General features: G+C 37.6%; 1 protein-coding gene across 1 annotated transcript; it reads left to right on the forward strand.

Moving 5' to 3' along the window:
• Positions 1-1,286: 1,286 nt before the first annotated feature.
• Positions 1,287-5,871, forward strand: LOC104229701 (transcription factor TGA1). Its single transcript, XM_009782388.2, has 9 exons — positions 1,287-1,659; positions 2,711-2,890; positions 2,976-3,053; positions 3,219-3,278; positions 3,367-3,444; positions 3,555-3,612; positions 3,813-4,084; positions 4,976-5,203; positions 5,320-5,871. Exons 2-9 carry the CDS (start codon positions 2,714-2,716, stop codon positions 5,470-5,472), a joined length of 1,104 nt encoding a protein of 367 aa, XP_009780690.1. The 5' UTR covers positions 1,287-1,659; positions 2,711-2,713; the 3' UTR covers positions 5,473-5,871.
• The last annotated feature ends 12,913 nt before the right edge of the window (positions 5,872-18,784 follow it).

Raw genomic sequence — 18,784 nt, forward strand, 5'->3', positions numbered from 1 at the left:
AGTGATTTTAATTTTTACTGCTAAATAGAAAACCAAAAATATTTTCATATGTTTTGAATTATTAAAATATATTTTGAAGTAAAAAAAATAGCCTTGTATATTATGTATAAAGTAATCAACTCCAAAGGACTATTCAAAATAATTTGAGATTTTATTATCAAAATTCTTATCAAATTGTTACTTCCTATATATTATACGTTTCTTACAAAATTCAGGTTCGATATTCATTTCAAGTGTAATTTTCGTAGCAGAAATCATAGCAGTTGCAAATCCTTCTTTTCTATACTTGTTAAAGAAAGAAATCAATTTTTTTTTCACTTTACAGAACCTTTTTTTTAAACTTATACATAGCCTATTAGGTGTAATAAAAAATGGAGCCCCATAAAATATGGGGCCTAATATAGTTGTTTTACTTGCTTTATAGATTGGCCGCCTAGCACGAAGATATTAATAAGCCAAATGGGGTTTCTCTTAATTCCTTTAAAAATGATTTAAGATTAAAAAAAAAATGGCCAAATGAGTCAGGAGAAAGACCCAGTGAAATAAGGGGTTCATACAACTTGGTGTTTCGAGGTCCAACCTTTATCTATAAGTCACTATATAAGTGTAAAAATAAATATATATAAAGTTACATATACATATTATAACTCAATGTTCCGGGATCGAATTTTGTATATACGTGCTAAAAAACAAGTACATATAGAGTTAATTATACATTTTTAAAACTTACACTTTCAATTCAGAATTCATTGCTAGGGACCGAGGTAGAGTATTAGGTAGCTCGGACGAATCCACTAGTTTTTGTTTCGATGTTGTATTTATATAACAAAATTTATTATAATTTTATACTCCCTCCGTTTTAATTTATGTGAATCTATTTCCTTTTTGGTCCGTGCCAAAAAGAATGACCTCTTTTCTTATTTGGAAACAATTTACCTTTATGCAATGATTTATAGTCACACAAAATATACGTGCCTCATTTTACACCACAAGTTCAAAAGTCTTCTCTCTTTTCTTAAACTCCGTATTCAGTCAAATAGGTTCACATACATTAAAATGGAGAGTATATATATAATATATTTAATTGTGGACTTGAATTCAGAACTCATAAATTTTAAATTTTAATTCGGCCTCTATTTAGTGGATCTAAATTTTGCCACTAAACATATCGTGGGTTGGTGCAGATTCAAAGGGGTGGTAGGTTAGTTAAGGACTGTTGGAAAATAGTTGTCTCGCATTCTCAAAACTGTGCGTATATTTAACAGTACAATACAATATGAATGCTCAACGATACGAGTTTATAAATATGCTGTCTGTCTTCGTGTATGTGTATTATATTTCGATAATGATATAAAGCTTAGAAAAATTGACAAGCATTTTCAAAAGGCAGTCTAACTTCTTTAATACTTTGTTTTTTCTTTCTTTATAGTATAACTTTAATCTTAGTTTATAAATTATACACTATTTCATTTGTCTGTTATTGTTTCCTCTGCCTCTATCCAGCTGCCTCTAAATGCCACTTTTTTGCTTCTTCCTTGTAAAACTATGATTGGTTTCTGAAACTTTAATTTGCTTCAGTTCTATAATTTGATTTGAATTTTACCTAAGAACCAGTAGCTGTTCTAATTTGCTGAGGAGTTGCTTCATATTGATGAACAGGTAATCTGTTCCAAATACAGTTTCTTTAATTTCTCAATTACTTGCAGTTCATCTCTTGTAAATAAATTTTAGTATAGTTTTTACCTTTAACAGTTGAATTCTTGGATATATATATGACTGTCTCTGCGGTCTCAACACACACACACAACAGAGTGATATTAGATGCAAGTGTATGTATGCATGTGTGTGCAATAATACTGTTATTTGTATTACTAGGTTTCTGTTGTTTTTTATTTTCTGTTCATTCATTAGATGAAATAATCTAGTGCCACTTTTTTGTTTTGTTTTTTGGTATGTGTTTGATGAGAAGAATCAAAGACTTTTCTTTAAAGAGAACATATAATTTATGGTCAATCTCTGATTTTTCCAAGTGTGTTGAGCAGCAATTTCTAATATACACTCAAATTTTCTAATAAGAGGTTTGTGATCACTATTTCTTAAGTGTGTCTTGGTATATTTTGACAATTGAGCTAATTTTTCAGGTGAGTTCCTATTCTAGTGTTTGAGAATATTCCCCAACAGTCATATGCCTTAATTGCTTATATCTTTATCTACTTTTGATGGATTTTCTTACTGGAAATTGGAATCCCTCTTTCTTTTTCCGCTTCAAATAAAAGGGGTTTGGTGAGTAAAATGATACTTGTTTGTTAGGGAAAACTCATAACATATAGTATGAATTATAACTCCAAGTAAAAATGACAACTTATATGTTCCGATTGTGTTTGAAGCTCAAACTTCGACAAGGCAACAACAGTTTTCCAGTATATAACAATTCAGTGGTGATATTTTTAAATTCGATTCATTTTTTGTGTGGAGCTTTATTCTCATCTCATAAAACTATCATCTCATTTTCAGTGGTGTATCAGAGATTTCTTTGACAGAATTGCTGCATTCTGGTGGCACTCATGTAGCTCTTAATCTGATAAAATATCTGTTTTGTTTCTTGTCCTATCATTTCTCAGTTTCTTACACATGGATTTTCTGCTTGCTACTTTTTCTGCTGTAATCTCTAATTCGCGTCTAAGTTATGTAATTTTTTGTTTTTATTTAGTCAATGAACATGAGTTCTCCATCAACTCAATTTGCCCCCACAACAAGGATGGGCATATTCGAACCTTTCCACCATATGAGTATCTGGGAAGACACATTTAGAGGTGACATTATGCCCGGCACCGGTGCGTGTATGGTCGCACAGCCAAATGACAGGGTAAATGACAGGGTAGATGACAAGGTAAAGCACCATATATGCATCTCCTGGCTAATAAAATCCAAGTTTCTGCAGTTATCTGACTGATATTTACACGTGGTTATTGTAGTCTGGGTATACTTCAAGCGAACAACTTATACCCTCGGGCTCTGAGGATAATCAAGCTGGAAAGAGTGTTTCAGAAAAGGTGAGCTCAATAGACCTTTCCCTATTTATCTCACTTCTGGATTATCTTTATTTATCAATATAGCGGTGCCTTTGCACATGCGTTACAAGTTGAAACAAATTAATAGATAAACAAAAATTGCATCTGATAAGTCAAGGCTAAGTATATCTTTATATTGTAAGATAGGTACAACGGCGTCTAGCACAGAATCGTGAAGCTGCCCGTAAAAGCCGTATGAGGAAAAAGGTATGGGAAAATTGTGCTCACAATACTCCTCGCAGTACACATATTTGAAGAACGACTGTCTTGATTTTTTCCAGCTCATTTTTTACAGGCTTATGTTCAGCAGCTTGAAACAAGCCGTATGAAACTAGCACAACTTGAAATGGAGCTTGAGAGAGCTCGACAGCAGGTCAGTCAAATCCTCTCCTACACGTTTTTCTAACTTGTAAAGAATATCTATCAACGAACCATTATGGATACACTTCATATTCTCTAACATCACGTAATGAACAATTGCAGGGACTCTATGTTTTAGGTTCTAATGGTAACATGGGGTTGAGTGCAACAATTAATCCAGGTTTGCAGATACTGCAGATTTCGCTTAATAGTTTTTTTTTTCTTTCCTGTTTACATGAGAATGTGATCCCACATCCTCGGATGGCTTATATGGCTAGTTAAGAACCCGTCTAAGGAGATTTCTTGAGCATCAAATGACTTTCTTGATGAACAGCTTGTATATATTTTTGACTTTGTTCCTAACCGGTGCTGCCAATGCAGGAATAGCTGCATTTGAGATAGAATATGGCCTCTGGGTTGAAGAGCAACAGAAAAAGAACGTAGAGTTGAGGAATGTTTTGCAATCCCATGTAAGCGAAATGGAGCTTCAGTTGCTGGTAGAAAGTGTCTTAAGCCAATACTACAATCTGTTCCGCATGAAAGCTGATGCGGCTAAAGCTGATGTGTTTTACTTAATGTCTGGGATGTGGAGAACTTCAGTGGAGCGGTTTTTCCTTTGGATTGGAGGATTCAAACCATCAGAACTCATAAATGTATGTAGCCCCTGGTGCAGTTTCACTTTGTAGTGTTTGATTTGTTACAGTTCTCATAGTGTAGGTCATATATAAATATCCTGAAATAGTCGTAACACCCGGTGGCGGAGGCAGGATCTCCATGAAGGGGGTTCAAAAAAAATTTTTGTAGCTAATGGGAATTGAATATATGACCTTCTCAAGGTTTTGAACCCCTTGACCACTAAACTACACTTTTGGATTGTGTTAAGGGGGTTCAAAACTTAATATATAGAGGTAAAAAATAGATTTTGTCTTATGTATATAGTGTTTTTTTCGGCGAAGGGGAACCCCCTTCCGCCCCTCTAAATCCGCCCCTGGTAACACCTGCATATATAAATGTCTCGGGGTCACCATTTGTCAATCTATGTTTAAAGAGTCTCCCCAATTTATTCTCATGTTTTCTGGTTGCAACTTTTGTTCGGCTTCTACCATGTCTATTTTCACATATTTATCCTTGCTGCATAATGTGAAATTCTCATCTAATGATGTTTAGATCTAGTTGCATCCCTAACATCCATTTAGGTATTTTACTGAATCTATACAACTGATATCTATCTTGAATAAAACTCAAAAAAGTCAGTTCTTTTCTTGACTAGTAATAACAATGGACAAAGAAGCATATTCAAAATCTCTGAATAGAAGTCACCTCCATTAGTCTCACACATATTCTTTGCATCTCTTACTTGTGCACTTGTTTTAAATGATTAGTACTCTATTCAAAGAGTTATCTTGAATATTCATACTCCACGTCCACGGATTCTTTGAATGCAACACTAGCAAGATTACATCCCACTAGTGTTATTTATTTCCTTTCTGCTTGCTACCAATTAAATAAATATGAGCGTTCTCATTCTACGTCAACTTTTATAGGTCGTGATGCCACAACTTGAGCCATTGAGTGATCAGCAGATCGTGAAAATTTGTAATCTGCGACACTGTTGTCAGCAAGCTGAGGATGCTCTTACTCAGGGAATGGATAAACTTCAGCAGACTCTGGCCCAGAGCATCCTAACTATGACGACAGGAATGGGAAGTTACAGTTCTCAGATGCTTTCTAGCATGGAAAAGTTAGAAGCACTGGAGAGTTTTGTTAACCAGGTAAGATAACACCTTTTATTATTTAATACTAGCACGGCGGAATTACCATTGTCAATGTTGCTCTTTATGCATCTTGATACTTCTTATCAAATGATAATGTTCATATGTTTCAACAGGCAGATCACCTTCGACACCAAACACTACAACAAATGTCTCTTATCTTGACTACGCGCCAAACAGCTAGGGGATTACTCGCTTTTGGGGAGTATCTTCAACGTCTTCGTGCTCTGAGTTCGCTTTGGGCTGCCCGTCCTCGTGAACCTACCTAACCTGTTATGATTGAACATAAAAGGGTCACCGGAGCTGTACACGGAAAATGTAATCATAGTCTTGCTTACAAGGATTTAGTTTTCATACTCTGAAATGCATATTCTTGAGGTAACATGGCAAGTTTTATGAATCTATGTACATAGGAAGGAGGATGTGTATAATTCTAGAATAATTTGCCTGCTGGATGCTTTTAAGGTGATAAGTACTTCATGAGAGTAGGAAAAACTTAACTATGAAATTCAGAGAATTCTGAAAGTGTGATTTTTACATATGGTGAAAACTCAAAAGTACTGCTCAGTTCTCATAAGTCATATAGGCAGTGGGAGATACGGTTCAATAGCCTCTCCCCTTTGTATCTAATTTTGCAACTAATAAAATATCCAGAAATCTTATCATTATTACAAGTATAAGTTTGCTCTTTCATGAAGTTGTATTTAGTTTTATATATATATTATGCTCTATATACACACGTGGCAGAATTAGTTGTAATTAGTTGTATAAGTTTATTTTTATTGGTTAGTTAGTGAGTTGTACACTTAAATATATAACCTCTTAACTAGCATAATGAGAGAGGCGGTTATCATTTCGTCTCAAACTTCCTTCTGGATGTCTTCTCGAAGCTTCTGCAATTGAAGAGCTTTGTAGCTCAAGTTGCAGCTCACTGATTCTCGTACATTTTAGCATATGGTATTAGAGCAGGCAATGCTGATGAAGCACGCGAGCTGAATTTGATTGGCAATTTCGTTAGTTTTGTGATCAATTGTAAATCGGTTGTGAATCCTTTTCAGTCATTTCAATTCATCAATGGCAGAATCGACGATTCCATGCACACATCCGCTATACTTTGGTCCATCTAATACTCCAAGTGTAATTCTAATCACTGTGAAGCTTACAGGGTCTGAGAATTACGGTCTTTGGAGCAGGACGATGAAGATTTCTCTTCTAGGGAAGCGGAAATTAGGTTTTGTAACTGGTACCTGTACTAAGGAGTCATGCAAGGAAGAATTGCATGAACAATGGGAGACTTGTAATGCAGTTGTCCTTTCGTGGCTTATGAACATTGTGTCCACTGAGCTTCTCAGTGGAATTGTGTATGCTTCCAACGCGCACCTCATATGGGAAGATTTGAGGGAGAGATTTGACAAAGTTAATTGCATGAGGATCTTCCAATTGCACAGAGCTATAGCCACTTTGTCGCAAGGTACTGATTCTATTTCAACCTATTTTCACTAAACAAAAAAGTCTTTGGAATGAGTATGATGCTCTAGTACCTGCTCCAAATTCGAAGGATTATGTTGAGCACCTTCAACAATAGAGGTTGTTGCAGTTCCTTAGTGACTTAAATGATTCTTATGATCAATCTAGGAGACAAATTTTGTTGAAATAAAATGTTCCTTCTATTAATCAAGCTTATGCTATGGTAATTGAGGATAAGTGTTACACCTTGTGTATTCAGCATTATCATGCTGTAAAGGGGCTAATTCGATAGGAAGATAATTTCTATGAGATATTTAAATGATGTGATAGTTATTTATACGTTAAGATTGGAAGTCATTCGAGTTGTGATTAAAAATTCGACAAAGATCGCCACAAGTTACGGGTTTTAAATTTCACTGAATTTTGGATAAAATGTTGATGATCTTTTCTCTTAATATACTAGGAGTTATTGTGTGTTCTACCCACCGAATCGAAGGTCTATGAGTCTAGTTTTCAACGCAACAAACCGTTCGTTAATATGACTTCGGAGTAGAGAGATATTAACATTTTCGTACAGGGGTACACACTGTTATGGGAACAGTGTGCTTAGTCGGTTTTAGTTAAAATTTATTTTATTTAAGTCAATTTAAAACAGAACCCCTGCGTTTTATCCTCTCCAAAACAGAACCAAAAACCTAGGGATTTCCTCTCAAACCCATCCCATCCATCTAGCCAATCATAACAAATTTAGTCATCCTCAAGATAGAGAACACCATGGTAACTTCGGAATCGTGAATTCTTCGGTGTTTCACTTTTTGTAGGAAGACTCCGCCTTGAAGTAATCTCGAATTTGAAGTAATTCTGGTCACATAAGGTATGATTTAACTTCCTCTTTGATCTTTGTAAACTTCTATCATAAGAATTCCTAAGAAATAGTTGTAACCTCTATAGAAATGTTCTTGATTTTTTTAAGAAACCTCTCTTAATATGACTTGATTGTTGGGGTTGTTCTATATGGTTTTATTGTGTTGTTTGGATCTGTGAAGACATGGATGGAATCGTGTCGATGAGGAATGTAGTAAATTAAAAATTGGGTGGTGTGTTGGGGGAAATTAAACTACAAAAGAGTCTACAAATTCATGCCCGCAAGTTGTTCGCTTAAATGTCTAAATGAAGAATTACATAAGAAATGAGCTTGAATTTGATATTGAATGGTTCGTATTATGTAGGAAATCATTCCTAAGGCGTTCGAGGTCTCGGAAACCGTATATAACTCCATCGACAAGGTATGTAGGGCTTTCGCTATACTTTTCGGCATGACTAGAATTTGAATAAACGTTTATCGAATTGTTTCGTCGGATTTGAGTTATTTCACATTCAAATTATAAAGATTCTTAGACCTGATCCTTTCTCATAGATTGCTTACTTCATAGAATATCTATGAATTCTCGGTTTTCCTTGTTCCTTGCTTAAAAAGAACTAGAGCCTTTTTACTCGTTCTCCTTTCGACGTTCATATAAATCATGAATAAGTAACACTTACTTCAAAGGTAATCATAATACATAACTCTCACGTTCTTAGTAATTGTTGGCTCGTAGTTGAAAATTAAATATTTTAGCGACAACCATGATAGTCGAGGAATAATAATGATAGGCCACTTCGACTCTTCTTAGAATACGTCTTTTAAGGTTAGTTTCGCATTACACTTATATAATTCATGATTTAATATATGTATGTATTTACTTTCATTACCGAGCCGCACTATTGACGACCAGGTATGACACCTATTGTGTAACCACTGATCAGTTGGGATTACCGAGCTTCACGTGGCCGGGTACGATTCTACCGAGCCTTTATTATGGCCAGGTATGTTATGGATATTATAGCCCCACAAAGGGATTTATTATTATATAATGTGATATATTATAAGTAGCGATAGTGAGCGACGATTCCACGAGCATGCATTTATATCCATGTTGAATTTTAGTTTCCTATCGAGGCTAGTTTCAGAATTCAAATTGTCTCTATATCTCTTCTCTTGTTAATTACATTTTTCATGTTACACTTGTCTCCCTACATATTCAGTACTTATTTCGTACTGACGCCTTTTTATGTGTTGTGTTCATGCCCACAGGTTCGGATAGACAGAGCGGTGTGCCTACTCAGTAGCACCCCCAGGATCAGCGTTGGGTTTCGCACTCCACTTCTTCGGAGTTGCTGACTTTGAGTCCATAGGTACTATTACAGATGTATATGTGTAGTTTTGGGCATATCGGGGGCCTTGTCCCGGCCCGTTGAGATTGTCTTACACTTTTAGAGGCTTGCAGACTAGCGGTCATTGCATATATATTTTTTTTGTATGGCCCTATCAGCCTTCTGGATAGCTGTTATATTGTTGTTGCAGTCTTGTTGGTCTAGGTTATATATATATATATATATATATATATATATATATATGTCGTTTTGGGCTCTTCTTCCTGCAGGTTATTATATTTCAGATCATATCTCATGGTTGGTTCGCTCGGGCCTTCGGGCATCGGGTGCCTGTCACACCTCCCAAGATTAGGGTGTGACAAATTTGGTATCAAAGAAGGTCAGTCCTAGGGAGTCTGCAAGCCGTATCTAGTAGAGTCTTGTTTATGGTGTGTTGTGCACCACACTTATAAACATGAAGCTATTGGGCATTTATGATTATTACTTTCTTCTTGATCTAGATCGTGCAATAGAGCCTAATTATAAGTGTTCATTCCTAATTCTCTTTTTGTTTACCTTCTCAATGATGCCTAATACTACGAGACGACAAATGGCTATGAAATTTATTTAGAGGTTGGATGAGGAGGCGGGAGAGGGCACAAGTCAGGTGCCACCTGCTAATGTAGATCAACATGAGCCACGGAATGAGGTCGATTCTCAGGCTTTCGGGGCAGCACCCTCACCACCCCCGGAAGGGCGTAGAGGAGCTAACATACCTCCAGTCTCTCTCCCAGTTGTTCTTGATCAGGACCTAGACATGCGGAGTGCTGTACAATTGCTGACTCGAATAGTGACCTCCCAGGCTCAATACCAAACCCTCGGTATTGCTGATAGGTCCGTGAGTGCGTGAGTTCGAGACTTTATCAACTTGGATCCTCCAGTATTAACAAGGGTTGATCCTAATGCTAACCCACAGGATTTTCTGGATCTTATGCAACGGACCTTACAAATTATACATGCCACAGATGTTGAGTCAGTGGAGTTTACTTCTTATAGATTACGTGATATTGTTGTGACATGGTATGAGACTTGGAAGCAGACTCGGGGGCCTAATGTGCCACCAGTGACATGGAAGGAGTTCTCTGAAGCATTTTTACAGCAATATTTGCCAATTGAGCTTCGAAGAGCCCGACGAGATAAGTTCTTACACTTAGAATAGGGTAATATGAGCGTTCGGGAATATAGCATGTAGTTCAACTCTTTGGCTAGGTATGCTCCTACGATTGTTGCTGATATGAGTGATCAGGTACACCAGTTTGTTAGTGGTTTGGGGGCACACTTGATAAATGAGTGAACTACAGCTTCTCTAAACCAAGGAATGGATATTGCCCGTATTCAAGCATAGGCACATGGTCTAGAGGATTGCAAGAGGCAACAACGAGCCAATCGAGAGTATGATAGAGGCCAGTAGAAGAGGGTGCGGTTCGCAAGTAACACAGTAGAGTTTCGAGGTGGATTTAGGCCATAATTTCCTAGGCATCCATCTTATCCGGTAGCCAGTGCACCATCACAGTTTCAGGGACAGCGATATGATCGGACCACTTATTCTGGTCCAGGCCAGAGTTCACGAACCCCAGGTCCACAGTTTAGAGGCGAGTTCAGTCAGATGAGGCCTCAGTTTCCTAGATGTGATAGATGTGGCTGAAATCATTTTGGACCATGTCGCCAGGGTACTAATGCATGTTATGCATGTGGACAACCAGGTCATATTATAAGACATTGTCCAATGATAGGCGGAGGGGGTATGGCCCAGCCGACGGCATCTGCAAGGGCTTCTTCTTCTTCAGTACGTCCTCCTAGGCAGAGTATGTAGACATCAGCTGGTAGGGATAGGGGAAAAGTTGGAGCTTCTGGTTCAGGAGGTCAGCAGAATCACATATATTCTTTATCGAGTTGTCAGGATTTAGAATCATCTCCGGACGTGGTTACAGGTATACTATCCGTATTTTATATCGATATGTATGCCTTGATAGATCCTGGTTCTACATTGTCATATATCTCCCCCTTCGTTGCTAGTAAATGGGATAGAGAGCCTGAATTGTTGCATAAGTCATTTGAGGTATCTATGCCAATAGGTGAGTCTGTTGTAGTTAGACGGGTATATCGAAGTTGTGACGTGAAGATTCATGACCTCCATACGTTAGCTGATTTGCATGAGCTAGAAATGGTTGATTTTGATATCATTATGGTTATGGATTGGATGGCTTCTTGTTATGCCAATGTAGATTGTTGGACAAAGCTTGTTCGTTTCAATTTTCCAGGTGAGCCTATTATTGAATAGAAAGGTGATGCTGCGGCGCCTAAGGGGAAGTTTATTTCTTACCTTAAAGCTCGAAGGATGATTTCGAAGGGGTACATATATCATTTGGTACGAGTGCATGATATGGAGGTGAAATCTCCAACCCTTCAATCGGTTCCCGTCGTGAATGAATTTCCCGATGTATTTCCTGATGAACTTCCTGGTCTTCCTCCCGAAAGAGAAATCGACTTTGCTATTGATGTGCTTCCAGATACTCAGCCAACATCTATTCCTCTATACAGAATGGCTCCTACTGAGTTAAAAGAATTGAAAGGCCAGTTGAAGGATCTTCTGAATAAGGGCTTTATTAGGCCCAGTACTTCTCCCTGGGGTGCACCAGTGTTGTTTGTTCATAAGAAGGACGGTTCATTAAGAATGTGTATTGACTATTGTTAGCTCAACAAAGTGACTATCAAGAACAAGTACCCCTTACCCATAATTGATTATTTGTTTGATCAGTTGCAAGGTGCCAAGTATTTCTCAAAGATTGACCTTCGATCCGTCTATCACCAGTTGCGAGTTAAGGAGAGAGAAATTCCAAAAACGGCTTTCCGGACTAGATATGACCATTATGAATTCCTTGTGATGTCTTTCGGTCTTACTAATGCGCTAGCAGCTTCTATAGATTTAATGAATCGGGTTTTCAAGCCATTTCTAGATATATTTGTAATTGTTTTCATTGATGATATTCTGGTATATTCTCGATCAGAAGTAGAACATGAGGATCATTTGCGTGTGGTGTTGCAAACTTTGAAAAATCAGAAATTATATGCTAAATTCTCCAAATGTGAGTTCTGGTTGAATTCAGTGGATTTTCTTGGGCATATCGTTTTCGATGAAGGTATTAAGGTAGATGTCAGAAAATTGAAGCAGTACAAAATTGGCCTAGACCCACAACTCCTACGAAAGTTCATAGTTTCTTGGGCTTAGCTGGTTATTATCGGAGATTTGTGGAGAACTTCTCTTCTATTGCTGCTCTCATGACAAAATTTACACACAAAGCCGTTAAGTTCCAATGGTCTGATGCATGTGAAAGGAGCTTTCATGAGTTGAAGAAACACTTAACATCAGCACTTGTTCTAACACTTCCTGGGGATCTGAAGGTTATGTGGTATATTGTGATGCATATAGGGTTAGATTGGGATGTGTTCTAATGCAGCATGGCAAAGTTATTGCATATGCTTCGAGGCAGTTGCGGAAGCACGAACACAATTATCCGACTCATGATATTGAGTTAGTAGCCATTATATTTGCCTTGAAAATATGGCATCATTATCTTTATGGTGTTCATGTAGATATCTGTACAGATCACAAAAGTTTACAACATATATTTAAGCAGAAAGAGTTGAACTTGAGATAAAGGAGGTGGCTTGAATTGCTGAAGGACTATGATGTGGATATTTTGTACCATCAAGGCAAAGCGAATGTGGTAGCTGATGCATTGAGTCGAAAATTCATGGGCAGCTTGAAGTATGTAGAAGCTGGGAAATTAGAAATGACTAAGGAGCTATATTGATTGGCTAACCTGAGTGTGCGGCTTTATGATACAGGTGACCAGGGTGTAGTAGTCCAAAATATTGTGGGGTCATCACTGGTAGCTGAGGTACAAATGCGTCAATTTGAGGATCCGGAGTTAGTCAAGACTAAAGAGAGCATCCCTTTTCAGAAGAAGCAGTTGTTCAAGCAATCTGATGATGGAATTCTAAAATATAAGGGCCGATTATATGTACCTAATGTTGGGGAGCTTCGTAAGAAAATTATGATAGAGATGCACCAGTCTCGGTACTCAGTTCATCCTGGTTCAACCAAAATGTATCATGATTTTCATCAGCTATACTGGTAGAATGACATGAATAAAGATATAGCCACATTTGTGGCTCAGCGTCCTAACTGCCAGCAGGTTAAAGCTGAACACCAGAAACCTGGAGGGATACTTCAAAATATTGAGATTCCAGCTTGGAAATGGGAATCGATTAATATGGATTTCATTACAGGATTGCCCAATTCTCGCCGGAAGTTCGATTCTATTTGGGTCATTGTGGATAGGCTGACGAAATCAGCTCACTTTCTCCCAGTTAGGACCACCTATTCAGCTGAAGACTATGCGAGACTGTATATCAAGGAAATAGTTCGGCTACATGGAGTTCTGCTTTATATTATATCTGACAGAGGTGCCCAATTTAAAGCTAATTTCTGGAGGTTTTTTCAAGAAGGTTTGGGTACTCTTGTTAACCTTAGTACAACATTTCATCCGCAGACCGACGGACAAGCCGAATGCACTATTCAGACGCTCGAAGATATGTTGCGAGCTTGTGTCTTAGACTTCAAGGGAAGTTGGGAAGATCATTTACCGCTTATTGAGTTTGCCTACAACAATAGTTATCACGCCGGTATTCAGATGGCACCCTATGAGGCACTATATGGGAGGAAAAGCAGGTCTCCTATTGGCTGGTTTGATGTTGGAGAGACAAAGTTGCTAGGACCTGAATTGGTACAGCAAGCTGTAGAAAAGGTAAAGTTGATCCAGGAAAGGTTGCGTACAGCTCAAAGTTGACAGAAATCATATTCAGATAACCGACGTCGAGACTTGAAATTTGTTGTGGGAGACTGGGTATTCTTGAAAGTGTCGCCTATGAAGGGTGTAATGAGATTTGGCAAGAAGGGAAAACTCAGTCCTAGATATATCGGGCCATATCAGATTGTTCAGAGAATTGGGCGAGTAGCCTACAAACTTGACTTGCCACCGGAATTAGACGCAATCCATCTGTTATTTCACGTTTCCATGCTTCACAAATTTTTAGGTGATCCTTCTTGCATCAGCTCTATTGAGGATATTCAAGTTACCGAGGACTTGTCATATGAAGAAATACCTGTTGCCATTCTTGACCGTCAAAATCCGTAAGCTACGGACTAAAGAGGTAGCCTCAATAAAAGTACTTTGGAGGAACAATAATGTAGAGGAAATGACATGGGAGGCCGAGGAGGACATGAAGTTCAGATACCCTCATTTATTTAAGTCTTCAGGTGATATGCTTGAGACAAATATGGCAGGTGTTGCACAGATATCAACCAGTGACAGCTGAGGTAATTAAGTCATGGCTAACCTTATTATTATTATTATTGTATAAGTAAATGGTCGTATGGTGCCAAGTTGATGTTATTATGATGATGTGTAGCCCTGTGTGGCCTTGGATATGTATGTTTGGGCTGATGACAGGTTTTGGATAGTCCTATTTATGGGGGAAACTCTGGCGAAAGTTTTTTTTAAAAAAAATTTCAGAAGTTAGGTTAACCACTAATATTCGAGGACGAATGTTCTTAAGGAGGGGAGAATATTACACCTTGTCTATTCGGCGTTATCATGTTGTAAAAGGGCTAATTTGATAGGAAGATAATTTCTATGAGATATTTAAATGATGCGATAGGTATACGTTAAGATTGGAAGTCATTCGAGTTGTGATTAAAAATTCGACAAAGATCACCGCAAGTTACGGGTTTTAAATTTCACTGAAATTTGGATAAAATGTTGATGAGCTTCTCTCTCAATATACTAGAAGTTATGGTGTGTTCTACACACCGAATCGAAGGACTATGAGTCTAGTTTCCAACTCAATAAACTGTTCATTAATACGACTTTGGAGTAGAGAGATATTAACATTTTCGTACAGGGGTGCACACTGTTACGAGAACAGTGTGCTTAGTCGATTTTAGTTAAAATTTATTTTATTTAAGTCAATTTAAAACAAAACCCCTGCGTTTTATCCTCTCAAAAACAGAACATAAAACCTAGGGATTTCCTCTCAAACCCCTCCCATCCATCTAGCCAATCATAACAACAATTTAGTCATTCTCAAGATAGAGAACACCATGGTAACTTCGGAATCGTGAATTCTTCGGTGTTTCACTTTTCGTAGGAAGACTCCGCCTTGAAGTAATCTCGAATTTAAAGTAATTCTGATCACATAAGGTATGATTTAACTTCCTCTTTGATCTTTGTAAACTTCTACCTTAAGAATTCTTAAGAAATAGTTGAAACCTCTATAGAAATGTTCTTGATTTTTTTAAGAAACCTCTCTTAATATGACTTGATTGTTGGGGTTGTTCTATATAGTTTTATTGTGTTGTTTGGATCTGTGAAGACATGGATGGAATCGTGTCGATGAAGAAATATAGTAAAGTAAAAATTGGGTGGTGTGTTGGGGGAAATTAAACTACAAAAGATTCTACAAATTCATGCCCGCAAGTTGTTCGCTTAAATGTCTAAATGAAGAATTATATAAGATATGAGCTTGAATTTGATATTGAATGGTTCGTATTATGTAGGAAATCATTCCTAAGGCTTTCGAGGTCTCGGAAACCTTATATAACTCCATCGACAAGGTATGTAGGGTTTTCGCTATACTTTTCGGCATGACTAGAATTCGAATAATCGTTTATCGAATTGTTTCATTGGATTCGAGTTATTTCACCTTCAACTTATAAAGATGCTTAGACCTGATCCTTTCTCATATATTGCTTACTTCATAGAATATCTACGAATTCTCAATTTTCCTTGTTCCTTGCTTAAAAAGAACTAGAGCCTTTTTACATGTTCTCCTTTCGACGTTCATATAAATCATGAATAAGTAACATTTACTTCAAAGGTACTCATAATACATAACTTTCATGTTCTTAGTAATTGTTGGCTCGTAGTTGGAAATTAAATATTTTAGCGACAACCATGATAGTCGGGAAATAATGATGATAGGCCACTTCGACTCTTCTTAGAATGCGTCTTTTAAGGTTAGTTTCGCATTGCACTTATATAATTCATGATTTAATATATGTATGTATTTACTTTCATTACCGAGCCACACCATAGACGGCCGGCTATGACACCTATTGTGTAACCACTGATCAGTTGGGATTACAGAGCTTCACGTGGCCGGGTACGATTCTACCGAGCCTTTATTATGGCCGGGTATGTTATGGATATTATAGCCCCACAAATGGATTTATTATTATATAATATGATATATTATAAGTAGCGATAGTGAGCGACGATTCCACGAGCATACATTTATATCCATGTTAAATTTTAGTTTCCTATCGAGGCTAGTTTCAGAATTCAAATTGTCTCTATATCTCTTCTCTTATTAATTACATTTTTCATGTTACACTTGTCGCCCTACATATTCAGTACATATTTCGTACTGATGCCTTTTTATGCATTGTGTTCATGCCCACAGGTTCGAATAGACAGAGCGGCGTGCCTCCTCAGTAGGACCCCCAGGATCAGCGTTGGGTTTCGCACTCCACTTCTTCGGAGTTGCTGACTTTGAGTCCATAGGTACTATTACAGATGTATATGTGTGGTTTTGGGCATGTCGGGGGCTTTGTCCCGCCCTGTTGAGATTGTCTTACACTCTTAGAGGCTTGCAGACTAGCGGTCATTGCATATATATATATATATATGTCGTTTTGGGCTCTTCTACCTTCAGGTTATTATTTTTCAGATCATAGATCATGGTTGGTTCGCTCGGGCCTTTGGGCATCGGGTGTCGGTCACACCTACCAAGATTGGGGTGTGACAATGAGTCACATCATTCCCCTAGTCTAGGTTCCATAAATGAGAAAACTGATCCAATTGCTATGCAAGTTGAAAAAAATCCGAATTACAGAGGCAAAAAACCTTTTCAGCAGTGTGAGTATTGTGGACTTAAAGGGCACACAAAGGACAATTGCTACAAGATCATTGGTTACCCGGAGGATTTTAAGGGAAGAAAAAATTCAACATGCTAACAATGTTAGGAGCTAGTATGGTCGTGGTAATGGTGGTTCTGGAGGACAATTTGGTCATGACACTCAACAGTCCTTTAATGCTACTAACAATATTTTTGCTCAGTCACAAGGTTCTTCAGGGAGTGACCTGCACAGCACTCTTGCTGGCAAGGGACCATACTTCACAGAGGAGCAGTATAGATGGATTCTAGGATTGCTGAACAAAGAGACTTGTGATAGCCAAGCCAACATGGCAGGGATTGATGCTTGTTTGATGTCACACATACTCACAAATGACTGGATCATAGACTCTAGTGCGACTAATCATATAGAAGCTACTAAAAAATTGTTAAATGATGATCCTAAGGCTAAGAAGCCATATAAGGATAAGGTTCACTTACCCATAGGGGATAAAGTTAGAATTTCATGTTAGTCAAGCACTTCTATTTGGAGGAGAGGCGGTAGACAATGTGCTTTATGTTTCTGACTTCAAGTTCAATCTTTTGTCAGTCTCTAGTTAACCAGGCAGTTCTCATGTTGAGTGAATTTTTTTTCCAACTTTATCTTGTTTCAGGACCTCTACACTAGCAGAGAGAAAGGGATTGGTAGAGAAAATATTGAATTGTACATATACAAGGGAGCAGGAGACATTAATAAGAAGAAGATACATGGTTTGACAGTACCTATAACTGAGGAGGATTACAGACATTGGCCCATGAGACTTGGCCATCATTCAGCTGGTGCAATAAAGACTATGGGGTTAGGAAGTGTTGTAAATAATGATATGTTGAATAAATGTGTTGTCTGTCCATTGGCCAAATAGACTAGACTAGCATTTCCCACTAGTGATTCTAGAGTTGAGTTTTCATTATCTCTTGTTCATATGAAGCTCTGGGGACCTTACAAAATTGATACATTTGCTAAAAAATACTACTTTTAACCGTTGTGGATGATTTTAGCAGATACACATAGTTATATTTACTGCAGCTTAAATCAAAAATCATAATTGCCATTAAAATAATTTTAAGATGGAAAAGAACCAATTTGGAACAATGGTAAAGATCTTAAGATCTGATGATGGCATAGAATTTTTTAACTCTCAGTGTAATGAACTTTTGCAAAATGTTGGAATAGCACATCAAAGTAGTTGCATTCATACTCCACAACAAAATGGTATAGTGGAGAGGAAGCATAGACACATATTAGATGTGGCAAGAGTGTTAAGGTTTCAGTCCCATATGCCTGTTAAATACTGGGGTATTTGTACCACTGCAGCAGTGTACCTGATCAATAGAATACCATCTTTAGCCATTGAAAAGTCCATATGAGATGATGTACTGTAAATCTCCATCCTTAGGACATCTGAGAGTGATAGGTTGTCTCTGCCATGCCACTGTGGTGTCCAAGGGTGACAAATTTACTACAAGAGCAAAGTCTTCAGCATTCATAGGATACTCTAAGAAGCAAAAAGGCTATGTGCTGATGGAATTGGCCACTAAGCAATTCTTTGTTAGCAGGGATTAGGTATTCAGGGAATTATAATTTCTCTTTGATCCTCTGATTATAGTAATTAGACAGAATTTCACATACTTACCCTCTCTATGACTATCTCTGATTCACCAAACAATATTCCAAATCCATCAGTCCTAGGCCTAGGCCTTCTACCTAAAGTTCTAAGAATTTGTAGGAGTCATTGACCTTTCTTCTGTAGTTCTAGATTGTTATGTTCCTGATCCACCATCAACAGTAGTTTCAGAATTTCTTTGTGTTGCAGATCTTGATGTTGCAATAGTAGCAGATTG

Source organism: Nicotiana sylvestris, chromosome 10 (genome assembly GCF_000393655.2).
Source record: "Nicotiana sylvestris chromosome 10, ASM39365v2, whole genome shotgun sequence".
Lineage (NCBI taxonomy): Eukaryota > Viridiplantae > Streptophyta > Magnoliopsida > Solanales > Solanaceae > Nicotiana > Nicotiana sylvestris.

Bases quoted from the DNA above. Each gene is read 5' to 3' on its own strand.
- LOC104229701 (XM_009782388.2), top strand. From the start codon at position 2,714: ATGAACATGAGTTCTCCATCAACTCAATTTGCCCCCACAACAAGGATG. The intron at 3,054-3,218 runs GTGAGCTCAATA...ATTGTAAGATAG, and splicing joins GAAAGAGTGTTTCAGAAAAG to GTACAACGGCGTCTAGCACA. The intron at 3,279-3,366 runs GTATGGGAAAAT...CATTTTTTACAG, and splicing joins AAAGCCGTATGAGGAAAAAG to GCTTATGTTCAGCAGCTTGA.